The 23,137-nt window shown below is 37.4% G+C and overlaps 1 protein-coding gene across 1 annotated transcript in view; it reads left to right on the forward strand.

Annotated features, from left to right (window-relative positions):
* The first annotated feature begins 669 nt into the window (after positions 1-669).
* Positions 670-23,137, forward strand: part of KNG1 (kininogen 1) — a 40,462-nt gene continuing 17,994 nt past the window's right edge. Inside the window, exons 1-4 of the mRNA XM_044669525.1 lie at positions 670-1,146; positions 8,892-8,996; positions 10,467-10,551; positions 20,484-20,656. Coding sequence (XP_044525460.1) covers positions 898-1,146; positions 8,892-8,996; positions 10,467-10,551; positions 20,484-20,656 — 612 coding nt within the window. The 5' untranslated portion in view covers positions 670-897. The remainder of the gene's footprint in view (positions 1,147-8,891; positions 8,997-10,466; positions 10,552-20,483; positions 20,657-23,137) is intronic.

A 23,137-nucleotide genomic window follows, 5' to 3' on the forward strand; every position in this document is an offset into this window, starting at 1 on the left:
TTCTGAGCCTTGGTGTGCTGGGCCTCTGTCCTGGGACAGCCTTCCCTTTTTCAGCAAGAGTTCAATGAACCTTCCTGTATGACCTTGGGCTGGTCACTGGTGTCTTGGTTTTCTCTTTTGTAATCAATGGAGGAATCAATCCAAAGATGGAGGACTTGTACTAGCTGCTCTCCAAGGTCCCTTCCAGCTTTAACATGATCCTTGGAATGAGAATGTGACTTCAAATCCCCTTTTAGCCCCTTTCCCACAACGTGTCCATCTGCTCATTAGAGAGGCTGATTTTCTACATCATAAACAAAAAGATTTCTTAGATGTTGGAGAGGAGAAAAATAGTCAATACCTACCATTGAGAGTGTTTTAAGGTTTGCAAAGCTCACTACCCATCGTCTTATTTATCCTCACATGGAGTCGATAGCATTGTTGGCTCCAAGAGCACTAGTGGCCTGTGTGGACGGCCTGGGGCTGCTCAGAGGAGGTCCTGCCTCGGGGATTTTCCCGAAAGCTGCCCAAATGGCTTTCTGGGAAGCAGCTGTAACTTAGCAGCGGGGTGTTAGCCGAGCCTGGTCCCCCAGGCAGGACAACAACCTCTGTGTCGCAAGGATTTCAACATAAACTCTGTTTGGTTAAAGTGGGGAGGGTGGAGCTGGGAGGGGACCAGTGGGGGGTGTTCATGCTCTCTGAGTCCCGTAGTGTGTGTGTGTAGCCCCAGGAATGCAGCCATGCCACCATCATGGCAGAGCAATGAAGCTATTCCTTTGTGATGACTGAGAAACAGAGAGCAGCAGAAAAGAGGAGAGGAAGGAGGAGGAGGGAGCCTGGAGAGACGCACACCCAGAGGATCCCATAGGAGGAGAGAGAAAGAAGAGCGCGCTAGAGGGAAGGATTTATAGCCCCTACATGCAGCCCGGGTCACACAATTCCCTCGGGAGCCAGAGAGGTGTTGGGCAGCTCAAGATGAGGCTAGCTGTGGTCCTCCTGCTTGTTACCAGTCAGCTGAATGTCCCGGGAGAGTCTCAGAAGACGGAAGTCTCTTGCGAGGATAAGGACGTCTTCCGAGCTGTGGATGCGGCACTGACGGAATACAACAGCCAAAAGGCATCTGGCAACCAGTTTGTCCTGCACCAAATCATCACGGTCTCCCTGACGGTGAGTGAGCGCCCTTTGTGGCCACATCCTGGCCTCTGCTTACTTATTGTCCTCTGATGGTGTACCGGGGGCCACCGCAGTGCTCCGTGAATGCCCCTCTATGGTTCCTCCCTGCTCCCGTGCCTCAGTGCTCCCTCCTCAAAGGAAACATACCAATGTCCAGCCCAACTGTTATGCCCGGAGAAGTATCCCAATAAATGAGTCTTGAGTCAACAATGCAAGATGCAAAGGGACTTTATTGTCTAGCTGGAGTTAGGGTCTCCCACTGTTATATTGAATCTCTGGGAGATTGAAGTTCACCTTTGATTGACAAATAAGTCAGTTGGATGGAATGATCCCAGGGAAGTCATGCAAAAGGCAGGGGGGGGGGGCAGTTGAGAACCCTGAGGAGAAGTTCTGGGTCTTTGACCTGTGCTGAGGCTGGAGATCAGGGGATCCTGGTCTTGGAGTGAGAGGGTGCAACATCTCTCTGCAAACTCTTCCTGTACTTGAGATACCGTTTTCAACCTGTACCTGACCACCACCTCGGTGTCTCCTGCCCCTAGATATTAGGAGTTTCATCATCTAGATATCTAGGTTTCCCAGGGCCCGGGAGGGATCCGGGAAGTGGGCAGGAGACGAAGAAGAAGGTGGAAAGGGTGGACATAACTCAAGTGTAAGGCTGAAGATCTATTGAAGAAGAAGTAAAAGATATCCCAGCAGTTTACCTACTCTGGTTTAGTCCTGGCCAGGCTGAACCAGAAGGGAAGCTACATTGATTCTTCCTCTGCCAGCAGTTGAGATTTCATTAGTAACCAATAGAATAGGGTCTCCTATACCACAGTCCTTTACCCATATCCTTCTTGTTTAATATAAAGTTTAAAGTACCTTCTTAAAGCGGTGTCAAAGCTTGTTTTGGGAAGGGAGAAATCGCAGTCAGAATACAAGTCCTTATCCTAGTTAAAGAGCCCAAATCAACAAATCAATTAACCCCAGGTGGGTCCTGAAGGGATGTACCTCTTAGACCTGAAGGATCCTGCCTGGGCAACTGTTATAAGGGAGAAGGATCATCTTATTGCTCTCTGTACATCAATTTACCATCTCGAATAGATCAAGAGACTCCCAGATAATTATAACACCACCTAAAGTTGGTGAGTGACCCTGAGCTGTGCCTGGGCTAGAGTTTTTATGGAGTAGTAGTCAGAATGGAACAGGGTAGAGGAATGTCCTTAGGTTAGGAAATCTTGTAGATAAGGGGAATGTCCTAAGGTATTCTTGTAGATAAGGGGAATATCTGCAGGGAGGAGATCCTGGGGGAGAAGGGGAAGGTCTGCAAGGTAGATAAGGTCAGTCCCTGGAGACTGGAGGTCTGCAAGGTAGATAAAGTCAGTCCTGGGAGACTGGAGGTCTGCAAGGTAGATAAAGTCAGTCCTGGGAGATTGGAGGTCTGCAAGGTTTGGGATTCCTGTGGATAATTCTATTTCACCATAATGTCCTACAGGGGTCAGGATTTTTAATTCTGACTCTTTCTAGGTTCCACACAACCATGCTGCCCAAATCCACTCTTCTTTCTACCACCCTTCCCAGTACCCAAGTTCAGAAGCTGGGAGTTGTCTTCAGCTCCTCTCTCTCAGTTCACCTAGGTAAGCTGCCATCAAGTCTAATGGACGCTGCCTCCCTAATTTCTCTTGCGTCCATCCCTTTCTTTCCACTCCCATGGCTACCAGTCTACTTTAGGCCCCTCTCATCTCTTTGATGGACTATTGTCAAAACCACCTCCCGGGAATCCTGGCTTTCATTTTCTCTCCTTTCCATTCCTTCCCTCTTCCATCCCCTCTTACCAAAATAATAATCTGCAAAACCAGGTCCGACCATGGCACTTCCCACCTGAAAGGGTTTTCCTCGCTGCCTCTAGGATAGAAAAGAAATTCCTCTGACTGGCACTAAAACTTCCTCACGATCTAATCCCAGACTACTTTCCCAAGCTAGTCCTCTTTTTACACTCAATGCTTTTTCCTGTATTTATTGATTTAATCATATGCCTTTTGTCGTTCCAATTAACATGGCCAATTATACTGATAATTTTCCCAATATTGAACCATTCTGGTATAAATCCCACCTGATAATAGCATATGATATTTAGGATACATTGTTGTAATCTCCTTGCTAGTATTTTGTTTAATTTTTTTGTCATCGATATTCATTAAGAAAATTGGTCTGTAGTTTTCTTTTCTGTGTTTGCTTTCCCAGGTTTAAATATCATGACCATATTTGGGTCCTAAAAGGAATTTGGGGAAACTCCTTCATCTATTTTTACAAATAGCTTATATAGTTTTAGAATTAGTTATTCCTTAAATGTTTGAGAATTCACTTATAGATTTATATGGTCCTGTGGGATTTTTTTCTTAAGGAGCTGTAAATGACTTATTTGATTTCTTTTTCTATTGCTAGGGTTCAATTTCTTTTTTTCTAAGGTTATTTATGTCTGTTACTTTTTCTTTTAATTTGAGTAGTTTATGTTTTTGTAAATATTCATTTCACTTAGATGTTAGTTTTCCTGGCACATGATTGGGCAAAATAACTTATTTTATTTTTGAATTTAAAACCCTTACCTTCTGTTTTGGAGTTAATACTGTGTATTGGCTCCAAGGCAGAGGAGTGGTAATGGTAGGCAAATGGGGGTCAAGTGATTTGCCCAGGGTCACACACCTGGGAAGTGGCTGAGGTCAGATTTGAACCCAGGACCTCCCGTCTCTAGGCCTGGCTCTCAATCCACTGAGATACCTAGCTGCCCCCACAAAATAACTTCTAATAATTACTTTAATTTCATCTTCATTGGTATTGCATTTACCCTTTTCATTTTTGATATGATAATTGTTTTTCTTCTTTCTTTTTAAAAAATCAAATCAACCAGTCGTTTATCTATTTTGTTTTTCTCCCCCTCCCCATAAAACCAGCTCAGTTTTATTTGTTAGTTCAATGAGATTTTTTACATTCAATTTTATTAATCATTCCTTTGATTTCCAGGATTTCCCTTTGGGTGTATATATATTTTTAAATTATTCCTTTTCTTTTTTTTAAATCCCTTACCTTTCATCTTAAAAACAATAATGGGCATTGGTTTCAAGGCAGAAGAGCAGTAAGGGATAAGCAATACCAGTTAAGTGACTTGCCCAGGTTCACACAAGTAGGAAGTATCTAAAGACACTTTTGAATTCAGGACCTTGTATCTTTAGGCCTGGCTCTCAAACTACTGAGCCATCTATCTGCCCCCAAATTAGTTCTTTTCCTAAAATTTTTTAGTTGCTTGTGCAATTCATCAATCTGCTCTTTCTTTCTTTTATTGATGTACACATTAATAGATTTAAATTTCCCCCCAAGTATTGCTTTGACTGCATCTCACAAATTTTGGAAAGTGGTCTCATTGTGGTCATTCTCTTTAATGTAGTTTCTATGACTTGCTGTTTGACCCATTCATTCTTTAGGGCTTCATTCTTTGGTTTCAAATTAACTTCTAATCTCTGCTTCCATGGCCCTTGATTAAATGAAAAATTTTTATTGCATTATGGTCTGAAAAGTGTGCATTTAATATTTCTACTTTTCTGCATTGGGTTGGAGATTTTTATGCCCTAATAGATGATTAATTTTTTAAAGGTGCCATGTACAGAGTAAAAAAAAGGTCTACCCCTTTCTATTACCACTGTTTTCTCCAGAGATCTATCATATCTAACTTTTCTTAGGTTCTATTCATCTCCTTGACTTCTTTGTTATTTATTTTATAGTTATATTTTTGTAGCTGTCATGGGGGAAGGTTGAGATCCCTCATTAGTATAGTTTTACTTTCTATTTCCTTCCACAATTCATATAATTTTTCCTTTAAGAATTTAGATGCTATTCCATTTGGTGCATAGTTTTTAGTATTGCTGTTACTTCAGTGTCTATGGTGTCTCTTAGCAAGATGTAGTTTTCTTGCTTATCCCTTTTGATTAGGTCTATTTTCGCTTTTCTGAAATCCGACTGCTACCTTTGCCTTTTTAATTCAGCTGCTACATGACAGATTTTGCTTCAGCCCCTTGTTTTAATTGTGTGTGTGTCCTTCCGTTTCAAGTATGTTTCTTATAAACAACATATTATTGGATTCTTATTTCTCATCCATTCTTCTGTCTGCTTCCTGTTGATCTCATTCACCATTAGTTATGATTACTATCTCTGCATTTCTTTCCATTTCTGTTTTCTTCTGGTTATCCTTTTCCCCCCTCTTTTTATCCTGGACCTACCTGAGGTGGTATCTCAAAGTTGTTTTAATTTGCATTTTTCTAATCAATAGTCATTTGGAGCACTTTTTTTTAATATGATTATGGATAGTTTCAATTTCTTCCTCTGAGAACTGCCTGTATATCCTTTGACCATTTTAAAATTAGGGAATATGTTGTAGTCTTATAAATCAATCTCAATATACTTGAGAAATGAGATCTTTGGCAAAGATATTTGCTATAAAATTTCTTCAAAAATTTATTGTTTCCCTTCCAATCTGAATCGTGTTGGTTTCGTTTGTACAAAATCTTTTTAATTATCTCTTTCATTTTACATAATATTCTCTATGTTTTATTTGGTAATACATTTTCCCCTTATCCATAAGTCTGACAGATATGCTTTTCTGTGTTCCCTAATTTGTTTATGGTGTCACCCTTTATTTCTAGATCAAATATCCATTTTGACTTTATTCTTAGGTATATGGTGTGAAATGTTGGTCTATGCCTAGTTTCTGACGTATTGTTTTCTAGTTTTCCCAGCAGTTTTTGTCACATAGTGAATTCTTTCCCCAAATGCTTGGATCTTTGGGTTTATTGAACACTAAGTTGCTATGGAAATTCACTACGTAACCTATTCCATTGATTCACTACTTTATTTCTTAGCCAGTACCAAACTGTTTTCATGATTACCACCTTATAGTATAGTTTGAAATCTAGTATGGTTAGGCCTCCTTCCTTCATATTTTTTCATTGATTCTTTTGATATTTTTTCCTTTTATTCTTCTAGGTTAATTTTTTTATAATTTTTTTCTAGCTCTATGAAATATTTTTTGAGTAGTTTGATATGGCACTGAATAGGTAAATTAACTTAGTTAGAATTGTTCATAGTTTTCTTTCTCTGTTTTAGCTCTTCCCGGTTTAGGTATCAGTACCTTATTCATGTCATAGAAAGAGTTTGGAAGGATTCCTTCTCCTATTTTTCCAAATTGTTTATGTAGTATTGGAGTTAGTTTTTCTTTTATTGTTTGGTAGAATTCATGTGTAAATCTATTTGGCCCTGGAGCCTTTTTGTTAGGGAATTCTTTGATGATTTGTTCAATTTCATTTTCTGTGATAGGTGTATTTGAATTTTTATTTTCTTTTTTGTTTATCTTCGTAGTTTATTTTTGTAAACATTCACCTATTTCACTTAGATTGTTAGATTTATTGGCATATAGTTGGGCAAACACAATGGATTTTTACAGTTGTGTTCTTTTTTGTTGTTGTTGTTTGCTCATTTTTCCATCCCATTTCTTGATTTGGAACTTTGTGTTAATGTTGGACTCTTGCCTCTCTCTCTCTCCCTCTGTCTCTCTCTCACTGTGTGTGTGTGTGTGTGTGTGTGTGTGTGTGTGTGTGTGTGTGTGTGTGTGTGTGTGTGTGTGTGTGTGTTTGGGGTGGCATTGCCTTAAGGTTCAGACTTTTTCAAATAGTTGTTTTCAGAGCTAGTTCTGGGGATTTGTAAGTTTTTATTGTTTCCAAGATGGTGTGATCTGGGGGAAAGATGAGATCATTGTTCTCATCTGCATTCTGATTCTTATCCAAAAATGGCCCTTGATCTCTTGAGATTATACTCAGTGCTGCTCCTCATGGCCATAATACCCTTGGGGCTGGAAGTGATATTGCTTCTATTCCTTCTTGGATATAAGTGTTCCACTTCTACCCAGAAGAAGGTATGTAGCTGATGAATTCTCCAAATAGTATCTGGTTCAGTGTCCGGTACTAGCACAGGGATCCCCTTTAATCTCTTTCTGACCGGTTGCCCAGGTCCCTTTACTGTCTCCAGCTTGAAAGCTCCCAAAGCTGTTACTGCTACTTCTATCACTACAACTGATGTTTAATCAGTAGACTCTGGGCCAGCCTCCTTCCCCCATACCACAGATCTCTCTTTCCAACCTCCCATGTTGTCTTGGGATAGAATTTTTCACTCTGATTTTTTGTTGACTCTTCCCCTCCAGAATTCAATTTGAGGCTTTGTTTTAAAGTTGTATAGAGGGTAAAGTTGAAAGAGTTTGGCTTTATTGCCTGTAATATCTTATACTCAAAAGTGCCCATTACAGTCATAGAGTTTCAGAACTGGAAGTAATGTCAGAGGCCATCTACTCCAACCTATACTTGACTCAGATCCCTTTCTTTAGTGTCTCTGAAGAGCAGCCATCCAACCTATGCTTGAAGACTTCCAGTGAGAGGGAGCTCAATACAGGAAGATTCACTGATCTTAGCACTTGTTCCTCAGGGGACTAAAGTCACCCTGTGAACTGGAATGATAGAAACATGGAAGACACCAATGAATCTTTGGGAAGCTACTAAGCCTGCTTTTCACAAAATCATCAAAGGAATAACACTTTCCTTGCAAAATGTGAGATTTAAGATGAAAGATCCATGTTTCTCTCTCCCAATAAATACTTGCCATATTTCATAGAATTTCTAGATTAAGGTTGAAATAAATCTCAGAGGGCAGCTATTTCAACCTCACTTCTTTCTATATGGTGCATGATAAAACTATGGTCCAAAGAGGGGAGGGGACTTCCCTAAAGTCACACAGAGGCAATATTTGAACCTCACTTCTTTGTCTCCAGATCAATTAGATTACAAATAAAACAAAACAACCTGCTAAATACCACTTATATATAACACATTGTCCAAGTGTTGAGGATTCCAAGAAATAAAAACAAAGAAATAATCCTTGTCCTTCCTGAGACAGTATTTTCTGAGAGAATAAAATAAGATGCCTTTCACATTTCTCCCTTAGGGCCAAGTTTGGTCATTATAATTTATCAGCATTCAATTTCAATTGTTTTGTTGAAGAAATTAAACTTTTAGTATAAAAATACACTGACCATTCTGCTAGACAATATTAGTTAATTGAATGAAACAAGAGTTCTCTGAATTAATTTCATAAAAAAATCCAGTAGACAAGGATGAACATGATACCAGAGGAGAGAGATTAATGACTGTTATGAGCTTCTCTAGGAGGACTGAGTTCTGAGAGACCATACCTGGATGCAAAACCATGAGTCAGTTCTATTTTTTTTAAAACTAAACCTTTTTTTGGTATCACTTCTTATAAGCACAACTCATGTGGACCTATCAGATTTCCATTACCACTGAGTCACCAAGCTGCCCCCGACTATCCACTTTTTATTTTAATTCAACCAACATTTATTAGGTGGTGACTGTGGGCCAGGGGTTGTGCTAGGTGCTAGGGATCTAAAGTTAGAAATGAAATGGTCCCTGCCCTCAGGGACCTTATATTCTACTGACAGGGAACAATATGGGCACAGGTAAAGTAGAGTACAAGGAGGATTGGGATGGAGAGGTCTCATGTTCTGTGAATTGAATCATTTAATCATTTGGGTCAAACCACAGTAGATGTATATCAGCACCATCCTAAGGAAGGTTTGGGGAAGGGGCTTTCCTAACTTTGCCTTTTTGCTCCAGTCTGACACAATGTGCATTTACTATTTTGTATAGGAATCCAGTACCTTTACAATAACTTATAATATCCAAGAGGGCGACTGCCATGTCAAGATGGGCAAAAATTGGAAAGAATGTGGCATCAAAGAGGCCTTAAATAAGGTAAAATTGCTTTACTCTCTATACACCTAATTTCCCCTTTGTAATTTACAACTTTGGCAAGAGAAGGGAAGAAAATTCTTCCACTTAGTTTTACAGGATCCAACAGAAGGAGGACAAACTTGAAAAGCATTCTGGTGATATCTTTTAAGTTAAATGTTTTTCTTTCTCTATAATCAATTAAGCATGATTGCTTTTGGTTTCTACCATGACGTTAGACAGGGACGAAGGGGAAGTGATAAGTGATAATGAGGAAGGCAGGACAATTGATCTCCGAGATTAGGAAGTTGGCAGCTGCTGCCAAAAGATTTAATGAGGGTACCAGCTTCTTTCTCTTGCTGGGGATACATGCAATGTTCTGAGAAAAACAGAAAAATAAGACTTTTTAGCTAGATTTCTTGATGGCTTCCTATTTTATCAATCTCGGTATGTTTTTGCTCTATTACTTTTCAATATTTGGAGATTCTCTAATTCCTTTCTCCACAAACTTAATAGAAGGTCTTGAGTGACTGGACCTGAAAAATTAGTCACCACATGGCCAACCTAAGCTTGAACAGATAAGGAATCTAACAAGACCACAGGTCCCTGGGTCTGTATTTGCTGTCTTGGTAGACCCTGCCAGATCCTAAGTTATACTGGCATCATCTTCAAGAACATCAAACCACTAAGATCCAATGTAGAAGCAAGAGGAGAGTCTAACAGATGGAGTCCTAAGGTAGCCTGTATCCCTGTGAAGAGGCATTACTTCCAGAGTTGGGAAGAATCATACTCAGAAATTCACCATTTATTATTTATTTTCACTTTCATTCAATACTTCTCCTTGATGGAGTAGGATAAGTCCTAGCTCTGGAGTCAGAGGACCTAGGTTCGAGTTCTAGTTATGAAACTTACTTGTATGACCTTAGATTAATCACCTAATTCAATAATCATCTGTATGCATATGACTCAAAGATTTATGTTTACAGCCTTTCTTTCTTCTCTGAGCTTCAATCCTGCCTCACTAATTGTCTATTGAACATTTCAATCTGATTTTCCCAAAGGCATCTCCACCTCAACATGCTCCATATTAAACTCATTAAGTTTCCCTTAAAACATTCCCTATTTGTCTGACATTATAGTCTCCAAGCTTTGTAACTTTGTCATTATCCTCACTCTCCCCTGCCCAAGTTACCAGTTCTTGTTTCTCATTCTCCATCATCTTTCATATGTTAATCCTTCTCTCTGCTCACTCAGCTGCCTCCTTAGTTCAGATCTTCCTTAACACTTACCCAAATTATTGCAACAATCTCTTAATGACTATTTCTGCCTCAAGTCTCTCACTGTTCCAGTCCTTCTGCTATATTGCTGTCAGTCATCTTCTTTAAGTCCAATATGGTCATGTCATTCCATCACTCAATCCATGGCCAGAAGGTTCTTCTCAAGTGGATTTCTGAATTTGTGGCTAAAAATTCTTGATCCCCTCTTTATGTTTAGGACCATGGACAATGCACAGCCATTGTGAAGAGTCAGAATGAAAATGAATTCACCATCACTAAACAGCATTGCGAAATCATTCCAGGTATGTGATTAGGGCAAATGTTCCACACAAGGCCAATGCCACTCTTATATTGCTCTGCATTATGGAGTGCATTGGAGTAGCTAGGAGGTGCAATAGATAGAGTGTGGGATCTGGCATTAGGAAAACTCATCTTCCTGAGTTCAAATCTGGCCTCAGACACTTACCAGCTTGCTGGTCCTTGGCAAGTCATGTTATCCCATTTGCCTCGTTTTATTTATTTGTCAAACAAGTTGGAGAAAGAAAAGGCAAATCATCCCGGCATTCTTGCCAAGAAAATCCTAAATGGGGTCATAAAGAGTCTGATCAACTGCAATACAGCTGAACAGCCAATGTGCTAGGCACCATACTAAGTGCTGGGGATTCAAAGAAAAGAAAAGATGTTCACTATTCTCAAGGAGTTTGCAGATGAATGGGGAGACAATATGCAAACATATATGTATAAACCAGCTATATATAGGATAATTTTGAAATGGCCACTTAAGGAATGTCACTAGAATTAAAAGAGAAAGGAAAAGACTTTTTGCAGAAGGGGAGACTTTAGCAGAGACTCAAAGGAAGCCAGGAAATCCAGGTGATGGAGATGAGGGAGAACATTCCAGGCATGGGGAACAGCCAGTGAAAATGCTCAGTCAGGTGAAGTCAAATTGGCAGTCATAGGAAACATGTTTTCTCAGATCACCAAACATACCTTTCTACAAAAACAAGACCAATTTCTGATGGGGAAAGTCAACAAAATGTTACAACAAGAAGGCATTTTTCAACCCAGGAAATCTAGGAAGAAAGAAAGATATGCAGACACTGGAGTTGGGACTGACCAGGAGCAGATTGGGGCATGAATTTAAGGTTAATTTGGGGTTAGCAGCAAAGAACATTCCAATACCCAGGGATTGAAAGGAGACTGAGATAGAGCACTAGGACAGAAAGCACTGAGACAGAAAGATATCCAGGGGATCCTTGAACTAGTGCTAGGAGCAAATACCGATGCCATATGGCAACTCTTTCAACCATTACCCAGAATTAGGTCACAGATGCAGGGCAGAGGGGAGTACTTGTGAACAAGCAAGTGGGGCCATTTTTGTGTAGTGAACAAGGACTAAGTTCCAGGATCTTAGTTGTGTGGTTCTAAGCCCAGCAACAAAGAAAATACTTAGTTCCAACCTTTAACTCTGTACACAAACTTATAGTGAAATAACCACGGCATGAAAACAAGACCCATGGGGAGTTCAGTCATTTTTGGAACTGTAGAACCTCTCAGCAGGTTGAGTCCAACAGCAATCTATTGAAACACAATGACACAGAAGTTAATAGGCCCAAACCTAGGTCAGGAACTAGTGGAGCTCAAAAGAAGAGAGCAGTGAACCATCCTTTCTATGCATCACCTCAGTTTGTAAACACTGAAAACTTTATAGATACTCAGACTGAGCAATGAAAGCAGCAAAAGAACTTATAAGGATAGACATTCAGGCCATAAATACTCTCCCAGAAATGAACAGAACCCAATACTAACATAAAGTTCAAAGTCAAGAAATAGATCAGAAAATGAGCCAACAAAAAAGAACCTGACCACAAAGAGTTTCTGTGTCTTAAAACACAAACACAGAAGACAATGTCTTTGAAAGTATCTACAAAGCCACAAAGAAAAATGCAGATTAGACATACTCTCAAAAGATTCCTAAAAGAGTTATAGAAAAAGATTTTAAGCAAAAAATTTTTTTTGATGAAATAAAAGAGATAGAGGAAAAAAAAGGGAAAATAAGTGATGGCTAGATAGGAAAGATATGAAAAAAGGATTAATGGCTTGATAAGAGATACAAAAACTGGGGCAGCTGGGTAGCTCAGTGGAGTGAGAGTCAGGCCTAGAGATGGGAGGTCCTAGGTTCAAATCTGGCCTCAGACACTTCCCAGCTGTGTGACCCTGGGCAAGTCACTTGACCCCCATTGCCTACCCTTACCAATCTTCCACCTATGAGACAATACACCAAAGTACAAGGGTTTTAAAAAAAAAAGAGATACAAAAACTTACTGAATAAAATAATTTCTTAAAAATTGCTCAAAAAATCTATTGATTCAATGGGACATCAAGAAATAAAAAAAATAAAGTCAAAAGACTGAAAAAAATAGAAGAAAATTTTAAATATTTCATAGGAAAAACAACTGACTTGGAAAATAGATTGAGGAGAAGCAACTTAAGAATCATTGGTCTAGAAGCTAAACAACTTTGAGTGAAAAGGAGAGAGAGACATGTAAACAAGGGGAACATAGGTTGGAAGGAAATACACTGTAAGTTTATACATTGGAACAAGTATAGGAGGCAGTGGGCAACACTTGGATCACAAACTCATCTGAACTGATTCAAGAAAGGAAGGAATGTATAAACACAGTTAGATACAGAAATTTATTTTACCCAATAGGGAAGTAGGAGAAAAAGGATTTAAGAGAAAGTATAGGAAGGGCAGACTAAGGAAAGCTATGGTTAGAAATAAAACATACTCTTGAAGAGAAGTCAGGGTAAAAAAGAGAATAATAAGTATAAGAGATTATGATGAAGGGAAATATACAATAATGATAAGGGTGAATGTGAACAGGATGAACTCACCCATAAAACAGAAGAGGATAATAGAATGGATTAGAAATCAGTTTAACATTATGTGGTTTTTTTTTGTTTATTTTTTTATGAGAAACACTCAAAATAGAAAAATAAACATAAAACTAAAGTAAGGGGCTGGAACAGAACATTATGCTTTAGTTAAGTGAAAAAACCAAACAGAGGTGGCAATCATAATTTCAGACAATGAAAAAGCCAAATAGACCTAATTATAAGAGATGAAAAGGGAATCTATGTTTTACCAAAAGGTATCTTAGACAATGAATTAATATTAACACTGAACACATATGTACCAACTGGCATAGCATCCAATTGCCTAACGGAAAAATTAAATGAGCTGCAGGAGGATACAAACAACAAAACTCAACAATGAAGAACCTTATTTTATCTTCAGACCTACATAATTGTTAACAATAGAATAACAAGGAAATAAGTTAGAGAAAAGAGTGGAATTTTAGAGAAGTTAAGAGATTATAGTTCTTTGGAGATTATTGACCAGAAATATAAAGGAATATAGTTATTTCTCAGTTGTGTAAGATACTTTCACAAATACTGACTATATATTAGGGAATATAAATACCTCACAAAAATCCAGAAAAGTAGAAATATTAAGTATATATTTCTTATTACAATGCAATAAAATTTGGATTCAATAAAATACCATTAAAGCCTAAAGACTGAATGAGTCAAGGAACCAGTCACAGAAATGGTCAATTATTGGCAATATGGCAACAAGAAGGCAACATATTAAAATATAGCCAAAGAAGTACTAACTATAGAAGAGAGAAAAACAGTGGGGGCTATCTATAGCTAGCATGAGTGACCTGAATGGAAGATCAGGAAAGGAGGCAGAAGAAATGATAAGACAGGTAAGGGGAAAACTAGTAGAGTCATGTCAGGAAAACCTAGAGGGAAGAGGGTATAAAGGAAAAGAGAGTTATGTACATTGTCAAAGGCTTCAGAGAGATCCCCAAAAGTGAAGATTGAGAAAAGACCATTGGGTTTGGCACCTAAGATCACTGGTAATATTGAAGAAAGCAGTTTCAGTTGAATGATAAGATTGCAAGCCAGACTGCAGAGAGTTAAGAAGAAAATGAGAGGAAAAGAAGATTAATGCAGCTATTATAAATGGCTTTAGTTTAGCTGCAGAATTCAGGAGAGATATGAGAAAATAGTGAGAGTGGATGGATCAAATGATTTTTTTTCAGGATTGGGGAGACATGTTTATAGATTATCAGGGAAGTAGCCAGTAGAAAGGGAGGGATTAAAGATAAGTGAAGGAGTGGGGATGACAAAGAGTGGTCAGTCAGCTGAGGAGATGGGATGAAATGGGATAATTTGTACAGGTAGAGAGAAGGAAAGGAGAAGGTCCACCTCATAGGAGTGGAGGATGATATAGTGATAGAAGCCATCTGGGAGACATGAGATGAGGCAGGAGGGAGGAGAGAGTCCTCAGCAAATGGGCTCATTCGAGGCAAGGTTTTGACTGAGAGAATGAGGGAATAGGGAGCCATAGGAGGTCTGAAGAGGAATGAAAAAAGCTTTGGAAGAGTCACTGTGATGAATGGAACAGTGAGTTAACTAGAGAGGTGTAAAATTGCTCCTTTGTGAGAATTAAGTTTAGATTGTTTAACATAAATCTTTAGTGGATCTAGTTAGAAGAGTTTGGTGATTTTCTCCAGCTTCATTAAGCAATATATTCATATGAGTGAAGACAGTAGATGGTGAGAGCAATCCAAGACTGAGGTTGGCAATATTATTAGAGGATAAAGTACTCAAGAGCAGAAGACAAAGTAGAGTTGAACTGGTTCAACAAAAGATCAAAAATGGAGTATAAAGGAGAATATAACTGGAGCAGGGTTGATGGTTTGGAGAGAATTGAAGAGGTGAGGAATTGTGTGAATGGGAAATAGAAATTGTCATTATAAAGCAGAGGGAGAGTTGGAATGATAGTAGTGTGTGATTAGATAAAGTAATTTCAGAGTTCATGAGTATGGAAGTGGTGTATTTATGGGTGATGACAAGATCAAGGGCATGACTATCTCTATGTGGTCAAAATGGGTTGGAGTACTAGGCCATGTGGAAAGAGTCATGGACTGTGAGGTTGAGGTGTTTAAGGGATTTTCAAAGTATATGTTTGTTTCGAAGTGTTAGGGCAGAACTTGGGAAAGAGAAAACTCTGAAAGGCATTTAGCTCATTGAACTTAGTGAGCAAAGAAGGGTAATATGTGTTGGGGTGGGGTCAGTAGACAAGAACTATCAGAATTTTGATTGGGCACTAGATATGGAATCAGTGAACCTTAAAAGAGGAGAAAATGCTGAAATGATTGTGATAGAGTGGCAATGCAGAGCAAGGAATATTCTTATTTCCCCACCTCAACCAATGAGCTGGGAAGAATGAGTGAAAGTGCAGCCAGTGGGCATGGTTGGAAATCAAAAGAAATGATTCAAAAACATTTTCAAAGTCTCTCTAAAGAACTTTGATATTGATTGTGAACAGGGAGAGACACCGATTCAGGACCATCTTTGTAGCTTTTTTTGAAATCTGGAACTTTTAGGTGCTCTTCTTTCCAACTTTTTTTCACTAATTGCTTTGATAGTCTTGACTTTTTTTTATTCCACCAGAAGTATTGTGCCATTATTTTTCCTAGTTCCATAAATTAATTCTTTGGTAGTTCAGTTGGTAAGGAACTGAATAAGAAACTTAATTTCGGTACTATTGCCATTTTCATTATATTGGCTTGACCCACCTTTGAGCAATTACTCTCTCTCCACTTATTTAGATTTTACTTTATTTGTGCGAAGAGTATTTTGTAATTGTATTCATATGGTTTTCGAGTGTATGGACAGGTAGAGTTCCAAGTATTTTATACTGTCTATAGCTATTTTAAAATGAATTCCTCTATCTCTTTCTGCTGAGTTTTGTTGATAACACAGAGAAGTGTTTTATGATTTATGAGGGCTTATTTTACATCATGCAACTTTGTTAAGTTGTTAATTGAGATGAATCATTTTCAGTTGATTCTCTTGGTTTTTTTTTCAGTAAACCATCATATTATTTGTAAAAGATGATTTTGTTTGTATTTTGTCTATGTCAATTTTTTTCTATTTCTTTTTCTTGCCTTAGTATAGCCAGTATTTCTAGGACTATATTGAAAAATAATGGTGATGGTGGACATCCTTACTTTACCCATTATTAAAAAAGCTTCTAGTTTATTCACATTATAGATAAGGCTTACTCTTGAAGGTTTTAGATATGTACCGTCTATCATTTCCAGATAAGATCCATTTATTCCTTTGCTTTCTAGTATTGTTTTTTTTTTAACCCTTACCTTCCATCTTAGACTAATACTTTGTATTGATGTTTAGGCAGAAGAGCATTTGTAAGGGTTAGGCAACAGGGGTTAAGTGACTTGTCCAGGGCTTCACAGTTAGGAAGTGTCATCTGAACCCAGGACTTCCCTCCACCTAGTTCTCTATCTACTGAACCACCAGCTGCCCCTGCTTTCTAGTGTTTTTAACAGGAATGGATGGTGTATCTTGTTAAAAATTTCTTCTTACCTATTGATATCATATGATTTTTATTCTTTCTGTTATTAATATGATCAGTAATATTTAAGGTTTTCCAAATGATGAATCAGTCTTGCATTCCTGGGATAAATCTATTCTGGTCATAGTATATAAGTTTTAATTTTTGCAACAATGCTCATTGGCTATATTTGTATGGAGTTTTCTTTCTTTAGTTTGATTCTTCCTGGTTTAAACTTTAAGATTATATTTGTGTCATAGGAAAACTTTGACAAGATGTTTTCTTTTCTTATTTTTTCAAATAACTTATATTGTATGGGAATGAATTGTTCTTTAACTGTTTTATAGAGTTTGTTTATAAATCCATTTGGTTCTTGGTGGTTTTTATTTGGGAGTTCAATTTCTTTTTTTTTTTAATAAGATTATTTAAGTCTTCTGTTAATCTGGGGTTTTTATATTTTAAAATATTTATTAATTTCATTTAGGATGTCTGTTTTATGGATGTATAATTGGGCAGAATAATTCCTGATAATTTTTATTTCTTCTTATTTGGTTAGAAATTTACCTTTTTAAATATTGGTTGTTTGCTTTTTTCTTTTATTTAATCAAGGTAGCTAATAGTTTATTTATTTATTGGGCTTTATCTCTCTCTCTCTCCTGCACTACAGTAAAACAACTTCTCCTTTTGCTTATTCAACATTTTTCAATTTTGTTAATTTCTTCTATAATTTTCAGGATTTTTTGTCTGTGTTCAAAGGGTTTTTTAAAAATTGTTCAATTTTTAGGTTTTTATTTAGTTGTATGCCAAATTTGTTCATTTATTTCCCTTTTATTAATTAAAGTGTTTAAAGAAAAACGAATTTTCCCCTAAGTGCTATTTTGACTCACAATTTTAGGATGTTATCTCATTGCTCTTGTTATCTTTAATGAAAATGATTGTTTCAGTGATTTTTCTTTGACTCTCCCAATATTTAGGATTAAATTATTTAATCTCCAATTAATTTTTAATCTTTGACTTATAGCCCTATGTTAAAGACAGTTTTATTATAGTCTATCCAAGACAAAATTAATATTTTTGTTTTTCTGCATTTATTTGTAAGGTTTTTTTAATATACTAATACATGGTCAATTTTTGTGAAGGTACCATGCACAACTGAGAAATAATTATATTCCTTTCTATTTTTATTCAATATTCTCCAGAGGTATATCATATCTAACTTTTTCTGAAATTCTTTTCAGTTTCTTCATTTCTTTTTTGTTTAATTTTTGTTAGCTTTATCTAGATCCAAGAAGGGCAAACAAAGGTCTCACACCATTAAAGTTTTCCTCTCTATTTCTTCCTGTAATTCATTAAATTTATTCTTTAAGTATTTATTTGCTATGCCATTTGCTGCAAATATTTTTAGTGTTTATATTAATTTATGATCTATGATGTCTTTCAGCAAAATGCAGTTTCCATTTTTATTGCTTTTAATTATGTCTATTTTTTTCTGTTATTTGGCTTGAGCTCCTGATCACTACCTTGACTTTTTTACTTCAAGTGAAGCATAAAAGATTCTGCTTCAACCTCTTACTTTAACTTTATGTGTACGCCTTCTGTTGCAAATGTTTCTTATAAAAATATATTATTGGGGGGGGGCAGCTGGGTAGCTCAGTGGATTGAGAGCCAGGCCTAGAGACGGGAGGTCCTGGGTTCAAATCTGGCCTCAAACACTTCCCAGCTGTGTGACTCTGGGCAAGTCACTTGACCCCCATTGCCTACCCTTACCACTCTTCTGCCTTGGAGCCAATACACAGTATTGACTCCAAGACAGAAGGTAAGGGTTTATAATTATATATATATATATATATATATATATATATATATATATATATAATTGGATTCTGGATTTTAATTCATTCTACTATCCTCTTCCAGTTTATTAGTCAGTTGATCCCATTCACACTACTTATGGTTATGATAATGTATTTACTTCCATCCTATTCTCTTGTAATTTTCCTTCTCATTGTTTCCTGTCTTCTCTTTTAGACCTTCTTTTGCCAACAACTAATCCCTCCCTTAATTTATATCTCTCCTATTTCCCCACTTTCTCTTAACCCCTTTCTCTCATGTTTCCCTCATGCTGAGTGAAATATATTTCTGTACCCAATTCTCTCTCCCTCACTCTCTATTCTTCCCTTCTTTGATGAGTTCAGATGAGAACGAAGTTGAAGCATCTCCCACTCCTCACTACCTCATCACTCTTGGCTCCATATAAACTTCACCTTCTTGTTGTATAAACTACTATTTGCATGCCACAATTATGAGATAATTTTCCCCATCCTTCCTTATCTCCCTTTCAATTCTTCTAAGATCATCAAAATAAAATAGACTCACTCTCGGGACCTCTGTCTAATTAGATTCACTCTATGACTCCTGATGACGATAATCTGAGAAGATACATGAATCTTCTCCCCATATTCAAATGCAGTTTATCCTTCTTTAATTTCTCTTGACTGCTTATGTACATTTAACTTTTTATGCTTCTCTTGACTCCTGTGTTTTTATGGTAAAGTTTCTACAAACTCTAATCTTTTTACAAAAATCAGAAATTTTTAATCAGGAAATATCCTATTACATTAAAAATCTATTCCATTTTCCATACAGAGCTGTACTTAGTTTTTCTGGGTAAGTTATTTTTGTCTGTAAACCTAAATATTTTGCCTATGGAATATCATATTCTGAGCACTCTGATCTTTTAAGATGGTGACTGATAAACTTTGAATTATCCTGACTATATCTTCCCAGCACTTGATTTTTTGTTTGTTGATTTACTTTCAGTATTTTTCTTTGACCTAGAAGCTCTGAATTTTGGCTATAATCTTCCTGGGAGTTTTCATTTGGGATTTCTTTCAGGAGGTGATTAGTAAATTCAATTTCTACTTTGGCTTCTGGTTCTATGAGATATGAGCAATTTCCTTTTATGACATCATGAAATATCAAGGTTGTTGTTGTTGTTGATGATGATGATGGTGATGATGCTTTGATTATTCCATTGCAGGTTTCAGACTCATCTCGAGACTAGAATTAAGTCCCTACTCTGCTCCTGGGGTCAGAGCCATATAGCTATTGTTTGTCTTAAAACTGGCCTCTTACTCTGTACTCTAAGAGATTGCTGATACTCTTCTCTATTGACCAGAGGCAGATATTCTATCCTGCATCTGCCTAGATCCATAACCTAGAACTGGGTAGAGAATGACACATCTGCCAATTGGCACTTATTCCTTCATCTTGCGCTCGTTTTGGGAACGTGTGGGAGCTCTTTCTACCCCAGTTCCTTTTGCCGTAGCCCCTTTAGGCTCAGTCCTCTTTCAGTCCCTTGGTGCTAGGATACTTTGTGTGCCATGCTCCTGGCCAGATCCCAACCCGTGTCCACAAACCTTTCTCTCTCTCTAAACCAACTTGGGTTGGAAAAATGACTCATTGAAATTTTTCAATTTTTTCTCTAATCGGGACTTGGTTTGGTGCATTATCTAGATCAGGGTTGGCAAACTTTTTTCTAGCTTGAGTGCCCAGAAGGCAAATTTAAGCTGTCTGTGAACCCTCCATTACTGGAGATAGTTGAGGGAGAAAGTGCTTGCTTTGGTCGGCTGGACAGAGGAGTGGGACATATTACTCCTCCATCTTAACTCTTTTCTTGATTGACTCTTGACTAGTAATCATGACTCTGCCAATGTGTCTGAAAGTCAGAAGCTGAAGATCATTTCTTATTGACTTCATTAGGACCAAGCCTCTATGTTTTCTTCTCTTTTAATAAAGTGAATGATGAAGTTATTCCAGTTGATGCCCCATGCCTTGGATGTTATAAACCCATATCAGCCAATGATGAAGATTTGCAAGAAGTCCTGAACAACGCTGTTCAACAATTTAATTACGAATCTCAAAGTGACCATCTCTATACCCTTAAAGATGTCTCGAAGGCCTTGAGACAGGTTTGGATTTCATTTATTTCACTTTATACAGTTGTTTTATACATATATATCTATATATGCATATATGGCTATTTATATCTACATTTATAAAAATGTATAATACATGCATGTATAATATTTCTACATAACATGAATTCTATAATGGACATACTATAATATGACATAATATGTACTATAAACTTTCTACATAAAATATGTACTATATGTAATATGTGTTGTATATGTATAATATGCCTACTTACATAGAGAGGTAGCATAACATAATGAACACATAGCCAGAATTGGAGTTAGAACAACTTGGGTTCAAATCCTGTCTCTGACTTATACTGACTTCACAAGTCTTTTAACTTCTCTGTGATTTAGACAATTCCCTAAGAGCATAAGGCACAGAGAAAGTGCTATTCTGCAATGGTTCACATATCTTTATCTATCTTTGTATTTTCTCTCTCTCTGTCCATATGCATATGTTCATCAAGGATCTATGCTCAGATGAATATAGGAGTGGGATGTTGATTGAGCCAATCAATCAACTTACCCCAGTCCAATTTATAAAAAGTTAAAAAGTACTGGATACCTTAATGCAGCAAGAACAAGTCTCCATCAACAATCAATAAAAAAAAATTTTTAGATGTAGTGACTTAGGACTTGGCATAAATTGGAGTAACTATTGATGGGAAGAGTACAAAGAATGACTAAGGAAACATTCATTTTCTGTGGATCTTCTCTAATATAAAAGTCCAGTGTAAAACTGGGATATGGAGATTCAGAATCAAGAGAGATTTGGAGGGCCAAAAGGAAGGAGTAGCATCACTTGTAGCTGAGGTAGAAATAATAGGCAGTTCAGAGTTAACAAGTGAAAAGAGAAAGGGACGATGGAGTAAGACCATATGTCTGATAGACATCTTAGAGCAGAACACTCAGGCTGGTATCACCCAGAAGGTGTACTGATCTCCTCAAGAACTGAGATAGTTCCAAGAAAAAGTTTGTTCTTCCCCAACTTCCCCTTCCAGTACATATTTGTTAACAGGCACTACAAAATCCTCTGTTGATCTTCTACTCAAATATTTCTGGAAGCCTGAATTTTTGTCTTAATTACAAAGAGACCTTGGGTTAATGATAGATAAATATAAGTGCAAATGAAGAGCAGAGGCAAGATGGCGGCTTAGTAGCATCTGTTAAAATTAAAATTAATATACAATAACTAAGTATTATATTGTATAAAGTTTATTAATAATAACAAATAAGAAGCTAGAGTAGAAAGGCTGCAAACCAAGTCACAGTCACAGGTAAAAAGAGTGAGAGAGGGAGGAGTTACCGAGCTATATACAAACATGACCATGCAACATGGTGAAGAGAGGAGAGGAATTCTGGGAAATACTAAGGGAATTTTGGAGAATGTAGTTCAAAAGGTAAAAATTTCCACTTATACATAACAAAAGCTGAAACCACGCTGACAATCCTTTCAAACCAATCTTTTAAAAAGTGCCTCAAAATGACAGGAGTCAAAAACCAACAGCAAGACAGAGTCAGGAGGCTCTCCCACTGAATACAATTTGAAAAGTAGGGAGAGAGAGTTGACTTTCATGGGATAAGAGAGAACAGGAAGCAAACTTGCACATAAAGGAGTGTTGGCTGACGACCCTTCCACCTACTATGCCAGGTTCTGAGCTTGGGCATAGGCCGATTATGGGATCCTGGGACCATGGCTACACCAAAAACAGAGCATCCCACACCCCACACATATCCCTTGAAGACCTAGGTCCTGACAATACCTCACAGTGAGGCCCTTTCAAGCTTGCATCATGGTGAAGACCTAGCCCCAAGGCAAAATAGTTCAAAGTACCAAGTTCTGCTATCAGCAGAGGAGACAAAATCAGCAGCTTTCAGAATTCCCAATAAACAGGCAAAAAAAGCTGGGAAAATGAGCAATTAGCAAAAAAACATATAATCCCTAGAAAATCTCTATGGGAACAAGGAGCAAAACACAAATAGGGGGCAGTGAGATTCAAGAAGCCGTATCTAAAACTTAAAAGAAAAGTAGAAATTGGTCTCAAGAGCTGGAAGAACTCAAAAAGGAATTCAAAAACCAAATAAACCCAGTGGTAAACATAACTGTGAATGTAAATGGGATAAACTCACCCATAAAAAGGAAGTGGGTGGCAGAGAGGATTAAAAACAAGAATTCTGCCATATGTTCTTTACAAGAAACATATTTGAGGCAGGTAGACAGATAGAGTAAAGATTAGAAACTGGAGCAGAATCTATTGGACTTCCACTAAGACAGAAAAAACAGGAGTAGCAATCATAATCTCAGGCAAAGCTAAAGCAAAAACAGATTTGATTAAAAGAGATAAGGAAGGTAATTGCATCTTGATAAAAGGTAGTATAGAAAAGGAAGTAATATCACTGCTTTACATATATACAGCAAATGGTATAGCATCCAGATTTTTAAAGGAGTTATTAAAGGAGCTTAAGGAGTAA

The sequence above is a fragment of the Gracilinanus agilis genome, chromosome 3 (genome assembly GCF_016433145.1).
Source record: "Gracilinanus agilis isolate LMUSP501 chromosome 3, AgileGrace, whole genome shotgun sequence".
NCBI lineage: Eukaryota > Metazoa > Chordata > Mammalia > Didelphimorphia > Didelphidae > Gracilinanus > Gracilinanus agilis.